At 43.7% G+C, this 9,839-nt stretch overlaps 1 protein-coding gene across 1 annotated transcript; it reads left to right on the top strand.

The window, feature by feature from the left end:
* The first annotated feature begins 1,167 nt into the window (after positions 1-1,167).
* On the top strand, positions 1,168-2,358 carry LOC120693320 (probable glutathione S-transferase GSTU6). The gene is made up of 2 exons (XM_039976740.1): positions 1,168-1,593; positions 1,713-2,358. Exons 1-2 carry the CDS (start codon positions 1,270-1,272, stop codon positions 2,097-2,099), a joined length of 711 nt encoding a protein of 236 aa, XP_039832674.1. The 5' UTR covers positions 1,168-1,269; the 3' UTR covers positions 2,100-2,358.
* The last annotated feature ends 7,481 nt before the right edge of the window (positions 2,359-9,839 follow it).

Genomic DNA, 9,839 nt, shown 5'->3' with positions numbered 1-9,839 from the left:
CCACGACCGAGAGGAGCGCGGGAGCTGCTCCGTCGGCGCGCGATAGCTGCTTCGGTGGGACGCTGGGGACGCGTCGGTCGGGGGTGTGCGCTCCACTAGGCGACTGCAGGTGGCCGAGGCCGTGGTGGCCGGGGCATGGCGATCGCGGTCGCGGCGGCCGGGGGCACGGTGTCCGGGGCCGTCCGGCGGGTGCATACCCTGAGGTGCACTGGGCCGATGGGGGCGGAATCGGAACAGAATCTTCTCGAGGTAGAAGAACCACCTGCTAGATGGGACCCACATGAAAGTGAGACAACGAATGGACTGGGCCGCTGGGCTGCTGTTTGTGCACTGGGCCGATGGGGGCGGAAGAAGCTGGGCTATTGATTTGCACTTTGGGCCGGAGGTGGAGTGGAGCCCTACAATTGCCAAACAAAATAGAGTAGAGTTGGTGGAGTGGAGCTCAAAGGTGGAGTGGAGTTTATAGAGTGGAGCTACTTTTTTGAGAGTGGAGTGCTCCCAAATAGACTCTTAAATAGACTCTTAGAGCTGAATTGAGGGTTAAAATCTTCAGCGGGCAGGCACCATATTAAAAATACGCTAAAATTTAGGCTCACAACGGGGCTATCTGAGCACTCCACATGGGTCTCGTTTGTGTCGACAATAAAGCTCCTACTTCTCAACGCAACTTGATGGTTGTCTCGGCGCCCCTGCATCATGGAGTGTCCATAAAGACAAGTGGGCATTCACACCGCGAAACCTCGGTCCTGTTTCCAGTTCGCATCTGGTTTGTCACGACACTGATCGTACGTCTCAGTCCTTGGTCGTGTGGAAATACAATGCAGTAGCATTATCTGGCAAAAAATAAAAAACAATAGCGTCCTCTGACTCGATCGTGCCGCAGTTCGTGCACACTGACACTGCCAAGAAATACGTCGACGTCGACGATGACCTAATAATGCTTCTTTGAAGTTGAAAAAAGTTGGAACCCGTGGCGAGTGTGTGTCGTCAGAAGTGACCTCATGAGAACCCCAAAATTAAACTTGTTTGCCGCCATGGATTATGCTCTCCTGGATCCTTGCCCAAGTAAAAGGCATCTCGAATGTTCCAACAATCAAAAAATAAAATAAACGTGGGACGCAACGCCACATATCAAATGAAACAGAAACGTTGTCATCTCTGAACCTGACTCTATATAGACCGGACGGCCGGGCACTTCGCCTCCAAGGGTCACCAAGAATAACCCAACCAAAACATAGGATTTAGCGGAGGACGATCGAGGCACCAGCAATGGCCGGAGGCGAAGACCTGAAGCTGCTCGGCATGTGGGCGAGCCCGTACGTGCTGCGGGTGAAGCTCGCGCTCAGCCTGAAGGGCCTGAGCTACGAGTACGTCGAGGAGGACCTCGTCAACAAGAGTGAGCTCCTGCTCTGCTCCAACCCCGTGCACAAGGCGGTGCCCGTGCTCATCCACGGCGGGAAGCCCGTCTGCGAGTCGTCGGTGATCCTGCAGTACATCGACGAGGCCTTCGCCGGCGGCGGCCCGTCCCTCCTCCCCACCGACCCCTACGACCGCGCCGTCGCTCGCTTCTGGGCTGCCTACATCGACGACAAGGTACGCAACGCATCGATCACCTCGAAACTACTTCCAATCGATAGCAACAAAGCGCCTTGGCTGCCTGCAAGATGCATGGTCTCGTTGACCGATCGTGTTCGCTTGCTGCGGCCGTGCAGATGCTGGCCTCCCGGAAGGCGTCGAGAGGCAAGACGGAGGAGAGGGCCGAGGGAATGAAGCAGTCTCTCGTCATGATGGAGACCCTGGAGGGAGCCCTGAGGGATTGCGGCAAGGGCAAGCCCTTCTTCGGCGGCGACAGCGCCGGGTATGTCGACGTCGTGCTCGGCGGCCTGCTCGGATGGGTGCGGGCACACGTGGACCTCGAGGGCGTCAACTTCTTCGACCCCGATCGGACTCCGCTCCTGGCTGCGTGGGCGGAGCGCTTCTGGTCGCTGGAAGCCGTCGAGCCGGTTATGCCTGACGTGAGCAGGCTGGTCGAGTTCGGCAAGATGCTGCAGGCCCGTCAGGCGGCGGCGGCGGCCGCTGGCGGTGGAGCCGGCAACTGAAGGGACGTTGATCTTGAGCTCCGCCCTCTTGGTTTCGGCTTCTGTTCGATTCGAAAATAAGGCAGTGTTGCCGTGTTGGTCAGTTTCTATGGACTATGGAGGCCTTTGTGTGCAATGAGTGTTGCCGTGGATGTCTCGTGAGTAGTTAGAAAGTTTTTTTTTGTGTGTAACATTTGTATCTTAGTTGTCACGTTGCGGTGTGAAGTGTTTTTTGTGTGTCTCTTTTAATTTCAGAAAAAGTCCGAATTAAACCCTCAAACTATTATAGAAGTTTGATTTTCAACCTTCACCTAAAAAACGGGATAATATAGGCCATCGTCCAACTATCAAAACCAGAGTCTTGGGTAGTTTCCAAGGTAGTTTTGTATTTTTTTTAAAAAAATAAAAAATTCTAAGTAGATCTAGGAAATCAAATCAAATCCATTTTAAATCAGAATGAAACTAGTACTAATTTTTTTTAAATGCAATCTATCTATTATTGCTTTATTGAAGCTTAGTTATTGAAAAATAATAGACATAACTACAAGCAATCTAATATTATGAAAATAAAAAATTGATCTGAATAACTGAAGTATCATGCCAATAGATAGGTTACATGCGAAGGGGTTCACGGCGCAGTGGCAAAGGCCACTGGTTGGAGTGCTCCCATCCAGGGTTCAAATCCTGGGTGCCTGTAAGGAACATGGCACCATTTATGCCATTTCGAGTGATTTTGGTGATCGAATGACAACACAACACTTGGACTAATATGATTGTTAAGATGACCATTCTCAGGCTTTTAGGTTCAAGTGATGACAAAGAGAAAGAAAAGATAGGCGTAGCAAGGCTCTTCGGTCTGAAGCACCGGAAGAACCGACGCATGAAGCATCGGTGCATCCGATGGTTGTCGGAAGAACCGACGCCATGGTAGAAGGGAATCAAAGACAAGTCAGCTTATAGGCACCGGATGAACCGACGGGTCAAAAGGGGGCATCGGTGCATTGGGCGTCCTATGTTACAGAGACGATGTCAAGAGCCCAGGAGAAGATTCTTCAGCACCGGTTCAACCGACGGTGCATCGGAGTATTGCGTCGGTGCAATGACGTCAGCGCCCAGGAGAAGATTCTTAAGCACCGGCTAAACCGGTGATGCATCAGTACAAAGCATCGGTTCAACCGGTGATCACTGCGTCAGCTGTCAGGAGTTCAACGGCTACTTCGGGTTATGAGTGACCGGAAGAACCGACGCTACCTCAGCCAGATGCATCGGTTCTTCCGGTGATACTCAGATTTTCAGCTGACCGTTGGAGCAATGGCTACAAGACTTGGTGGCCTATATATACGTCTCACCCCGGCCATTTGAAGCTTGCTGGAGTTGCTGGACATCCCACACACCCAAGAACATCTCCAAGCCATACAAAAGCATCAAGATCATATCCTTAGCCCTTAGCACACTTTGAGAGAGTTGTGTAAAGGTTAGCTCTTAGTGAGTGTGATAGCAAGGCCTTGAGCCTTTGTGCTGTGGTTCTCTAGTGAACCAAAATAAGAGCTTGGTGCGCCAGCACCTTGGAGCGTGAAGCTCGCCGACAACGTCTTCGACCCTCCGACTTGGTGTGGAGCGGCGACGACATCTTTGTGCGGGGGACGTGGAGACCCCCATCCTTTGTGGAGAAGCTCCTTAGTGGAACCCGGGGCCAAGGTGACTGTGATTGTGTTCACGGAAGAGACTTGGTGGCCGAGTAGCAATACTCTTAGTGAGTGCTACAACAACGTGGATGTAGGTGTGCCTTTGTGGCTAACCGAACCACGGGATAAATACCCACGTCAAGAGTTTGCTATCTCCTATCCCGCTCTTTAAGTTTCCGCATTTATTACTTGCAACCTTTGTGCCTTTACTTTCATAGAGTAGTTTCTTGTTAGGAAAGGCTATATGGTGCATAACTCTTTTGGGATAGGGGTTTCACACTAGAACAACCTAGTTACACATCTAGATAGCTTGTTTTAGTTTAAGTTTTGTGCAAACTAGTTGGACCCATAGGTCAAAGTTTTTATTAGTGCCTAATTCACCCCATCCCCATCTTAGGCTAGAGTACCCGATCACTTTCAGTGCCGCACCTTTATGCTCTGAGGACTTCCCTTAGAGTTTTCCTATCAAAAATAGATAGGTTATATTTTTAGAAAACCTTTGGTACCCATTTAGTATTTTTTATCTAAAGTGAATTACTTATGATTTTATTGTTTAAATTGAATATTTTAAATTAAAAAAATGGAAAATCACCTTCGAAATTACCTAAGGGGGCAAATTTGCCTGGTTTCGACAATTGGATGGTATTTGTTATCCGGTTTTCTAACATGTAGGAGCCACTTGTCAGATTTTTCTTCCTTTGCTATTTTTCCCTTTTATTCCCCATATATAGCTCCCGAAGCCTCTATGTATCTTGCATCTCTCCGGTGTGTGTATCTCTCTGCTCTCTCTCTCTCTTCGGTGGCTCCTCCACGCAGGGCTCATCGAGGTGGTTCCTTCCACAACCGGCGACGCGCCAGATCCCAACTGGAGGAGGCGCTCGGGGCGGGCAGACCGCAGATCGGGGCCAGCGTAACTCCAATAACTTATGTATATTGACTTGGTTAGGTAAATTTGGATAAAATGGGATGAAAGTCTTCCAACAGAGTCTTCATCCTCCTCCCATTGCTATCAAACTCGCCATCTCTCCACCTCCCCTCTCTTCTTCTTCCGAGCTGCAGCGCCTCGCCATCCGCTCTCACCTGCTGCTCCCGCACCAAATCGAGGGCGCTGGCGCTTGGCATCTTGCTGCTCCCCCCGGCTCCGCCTCACCCAGTCCGGCCGCGCGCCGCCTCGCCCCGACCTCCTTGGCGTCTTGGAGCGCACGCCCGCCGCGGCAGCAACGGTTGGACGCCAGAGGTGGAGGAGGAGATGTGCGGTGTCCTGCGCATGTCTATGACGCATGGGGTCCACTTATCGGATCAGTTTTTTTGGGAGCGAAGGAGTGGGATGGATGGAGAGGCTGTTGGATCACTCACCTTTTGCCTAGCTTTTAATCTTTTTGCCTAGTCATTTAGCTAGTTATTTAGCTAATAATTTTAGCTAGTCTTTTGGACTTGCTCGTGGCTTCACGGGCACTGCAGCTCGAGCTGGTGAACCAAATTAAAAGATAGTTTAGAGGGTCATGTGCGCTTTGGTTATACTCGAGGCGAATAATTTGGACATCTATTTCTGATATCTTTAAAAAGTAATAAGTTATAAAAATTCTCTATATAGATAATTTTTCAAGGGTACATATTGGCTAATATACTGGAGGTTGCTACAAAAGGAGTCAGAAAAGAATGGATACCAAAAAGTCATCCAAACCAAAGAAGGTGATGGCCATGGAGTGTTGACCAAAAAGTATACATCATGTAATATATTTATTTTCCTATTTTCCCGTTCCGATTTGAAATATACTTTTGTGATGATGTAATAAGCAACTAAAGCGGTATGCATTATATCACCGGCAGACCCAGGGCCCGGCGACCCTGGGCATGTGCCCGGGCTCAAGCGAGCCAAAGCAGCTACACACAACAGTTAGTTAAGCCGGACAAAAGTAATTACCGTTAGCATGTTGGACTCCTCAAAATCAATCTATTGTTTATGTTAGTAGCCCGTATGTGTATGCCCAGGCTCTACAAAAATTTTGGGTCCGCCACTGCATTATATGATGCAAAAAGCACAATATTTCTTTTATCCAAAAAATAAAGATACCCCAATATATATATATATATATATATATATATATATATATATATATATATATATATATATATATATATATATATATATATATATCAACCAATTTTTGGTAAAGAAGGGTCAAGAGGAAAAATAGTCTCATTCATATGTAGCACTACTGTAGAATGAATTGATGATGCCCGTTTATCAAACGGCCCGGGAGCTGGTGAAGCCAATTTTTTTACATCACCGGCTCTGACTTCTCCAGCCATTTATTGTAGGGAGTCCTCCAAATTGCGTCCTCAAACTTATCCTTCCCTTTAACTGCACGATCTGAACTCTAGAAAGTCGAAATTGTCCATGTACTCAAGTCCATTCCATGACGAGACACACACGCCCTTGTTTAATTACTCATTCCTAGCTTCTTCACCAAGGAGTTGAACGAATCGTCCAAACTCCAACACTGCTTGCTGCGTTGCTCCCACATATCACCGACATCAGGCGCAAAAAAAGGAGCCGTTAGGCTTGAGCTTGCCCAAGGATCTGCTTGCAGTATGATGTCAGTGTTGCTATCTTCCGTCGTGCGCTATATATAATTTGCACTCCATCAACCTCAATGACTCTGATGTGGTTAGCATACACGCATCCTCTGTGTGGCATGCGCATGGAAGAACCGGGTGTTGGCATCCCCTTCCTTGATGGCTCTTTGCTTGCCACGTTTCCAATAGGCAGCACGTTCCCGGATAGCTTGTGTTAAAGTGTCTTGGCACAACATACGCACAGCAACTTCGTCTATAGAGAGACAGCGACACTTTTCAAGGCAGCCAAGTAACAAAATAATAAATTTGCAATTAGGAATCAGAGTCCGTGGCGCCCGATTACGCATATCCCAAACCTTTGCTGCGGCTCTAGGGGCCTTGAGGCAGCTTGCCAGTTGAGCATCAGCGTTAACTTTTTCATATAAACTCGAATGAAGACAAACTTTATATCAATTGTAGCCCTCGATGCAATTTATAACTTTGTAGTTGAAATTTTTTGAATAAAATTGTTTAGGGTCCCAACATATTTTTGTAAGTCTATAAATTTTGAAATTTAAAATTAATTTTTGGGACACTAAACAAGTTCAAATAAAAAAATTTCAACTACTAAGTTGTAGATCGTGTCGAAGGCTATAATTCTGCATATGTAAAAGTTATGAATTATTTTTTAATACAAAGTTTTTAGATCACCCTGTTTTGACTCACTACAAAAAATCTGTTGATCCATGATGATTAAATTTCGTCATAGATCACTAAAAAACCGTCATAAAACAGTATCTATGACGATCTCGAATTGCGTCATGTATTGAGCGTCACAGATCACACCTCGTGATGTTTCTTAAATTTTCGTCATGAATTGCTTGATCCATGACGTTTTGAAACCATCATAGAATTCTCCCGAGCCCCCAAAGCCCAACCCAAACCCAGTTTTTGTGACGAAAATAAACATCACAAACAATATAATTTTCGTCATGAATTCATTTGCCACGTCACACATTGATGACATGAAAAATGATGTGGCTGATGACATGGCAATGATGTGGATGGCAATAATAATGTGTAAATGATGTGGCTGCTGGCATGGAAAGTAGTGCTGATGTGGCAGCTGACATGGATAATGTGTTAGCAGCCCATTTGTTAATAGGCCCATTTTAGAGCTAGGACCATTTTTTGCGGCCCAATTTTGAACTGATCATCAAATTGGGCCCAATTTTCAACCCTTTTAATAGAATAGCCATTTTATTCTAGAAGATATACTAAAATTTTCAACCCATTTACCACAACATCAAATCAAATTGAATATCTCATATTTACATTGAGAAGCACATCAAAATAGCAAGTTACATGCTGTCATCTTGCATCAAAAGCAATACACTAGAAACAAAATAGCAAAGGTTCCAATATTTGCCTCGAATTTCCCATGTCTTCGCATTACTTGTTCTTTGTTCCATTTCATCCTAACATGGAAGAGCACATTGCCAAATATTAATCAGAAGGCAATATTTGTGATGGAAAATACTGAAACTAGCAGATTTTTTAAGTATTCTGTAGGATAAGAAAACATGGAAGCACTCTGACACTAGAAGCACTCGAAGAAAAAAAATATCTGTACCATCTGTGCAAAGATGGATCGAATTCCTATCACTGCTGAACATGCAAAGGACTAAAACTGAAAGCTCAACTAATCAGAAAAAATCCCTTAGGAGTTCAATTCACCTGAAGACTCGTCGAGAACATGGTTATCTTTATCCGGATCAACTGCCCATGCACCTCTCTTTTTCTTCTGGCTGCAGCTGTACAATCCATAAAAGACTTAGACAAGTAACTAAAAGAAAACCATTCAATCTTGATGCAGATAACTGATAGGTAGGAGGACGCACACCTAAATCAGAGAACTTGGATAAGCTATGAGGAACACTCTATTCCTAGCAATTTTAAAGCTTGGCAGAACAATTTCTTTGAACAGAGAATGCACACATACAAGTACCTAATGTTAACTGTGTACCATTAGGAGCTACTTGAGCTTCTCAGAAGTCGGAACTGATGAGATGTTCCCTCCTGATCTGCACACAGAGAAAGACCATTTTTTTGGAAAAAGAAACAACTTATTGTCAGACATCAGAATGCACATTGAAAGGTTAGCACACAGTTCATGAGGTGTGGGCGTAGATTATTAAAATAAACATAGAAATGATTTGAATCTAAACATAGAAGACTATGTAGGTCCTTATGCAGGAATGAACTAAGATTTTAACGCTGCTTCTTAGCGCCATGAAAAGGAGCTGAAGAAGAAATAGGCTTAGTATCCTGAGCTAAGTCACTTTCTTGAAAGAAAAGTGTGATTCAATATTTCATAAAATGAAATGCACTTGAACTATCACCATTAGATATGCAAAAAGTGCTAGCTCCCATTACTTTTTAGCAAGAAACATGTGTACTAAGCAGTAGCTAACTTGGTTTAACAGGTCCAAAACTGTATTCACAAATCACAGAAGTCAGTATCACATTTTCGCAGCATTGAGAAGTTCAAAAATGTAGTGAGAAAATATAGTTAATTTCTAATCTATAATCAATATATTTTTATATATAATACACTACCTATAATCTTTTTTGTAGGAGTTTCAAGAATTTTCGAACAGATTTGGTATTTCTACCATTTAAATGAATTTTGCATGCTTGATGAAAGTAATTACTATTTGAACCACAAGTATCTTAAATAATATCTAAAAAATCCCGAAAAAATATATTTAAGTATATCCGTTTAATTATAGCTCATATCTTAAAAATGGAAGAAAATTTTAAATGTTTGCTAGGTATAATTCAAATTTCTATTTGCAACCTTGTAACAAAATAATGATAATAATACCTAAAACTTCAACAAAAATTCTATAAATTGGCATAGAATCATTTTATGGATGCATAAGCTTGACAAAAAAGTTTCATAAGATATATGATAATTGGAGGATACATTGTTCACAAAATGGATAGATCTCTCACATTGTTTCCTACAACTCAAGTCAAACTTTGAAATTTGAATATATCATAACATTTTCGAACACGTATCCACATCAAATTTGGATACAACCTTACATTGGATATAATATAAGAAAATATTAAGCTACATTAGCAATTGTTATGTAAAAAACATGTTTTTTCAATTCTCCATTTAGGTGGAAGAAAGCAAGCCATATGAAAAAATTCTAAAAATAGCAATTAACATGCAAACAAACACTACTAAATGAAAAAACATGACTTTAGAAAAATTTAGAAAATAGAATAATCAAATTTGGATATCATACTAGGAAAAAAATACTATTTACAAATTTTAATTCCGGATCAAAAAGAGAAAATGGACTCTATATGTGTTCTTCATCTCACTCGGTGTAAAACAATAAGACTAGAAATGGATGCCTGTCACAAAAGGAACTATGGTGCAGTGGTAAGCGCCATCATCATTTGTACTGGAAAGTTGCAGGTTCGATTCCTGCATCCACCT

Source organism: Panicum virgatum, chromosome 9N (assembly GCF_016808335.1).
Source record: "Panicum virgatum strain AP13 chromosome 9N, P.virgatum_v5, whole genome shotgun sequence".
Lineage (NCBI taxonomy): Eukaryota > Viridiplantae > Streptophyta > Magnoliopsida > Poales > Poaceae > Panicum > Panicum virgatum.
The sequence above is the reverse complement of the archived record's forward strand: the minus strand, read 5'-3'. Positions and strand labels throughout refer to the sequence as shown.

Excerpts from the sequence above, each read along its gene's own strand:
- LOC120693320 (XM_039976740.1), top strand. The coding sequence starts at position 1,270 with ATGGCCGGAGGCGAAGACCTGAAGCTGCTCGGCATGTGGGCGAGCCCG. Across the intron at positions 1,594-1,712 it reads CTGCCTACATCGACGACAAG|ATGCTGGCCTCCCGGAAGGC; the intron begins GTACGCAACGCA and ends GCGGCCGTGCAG.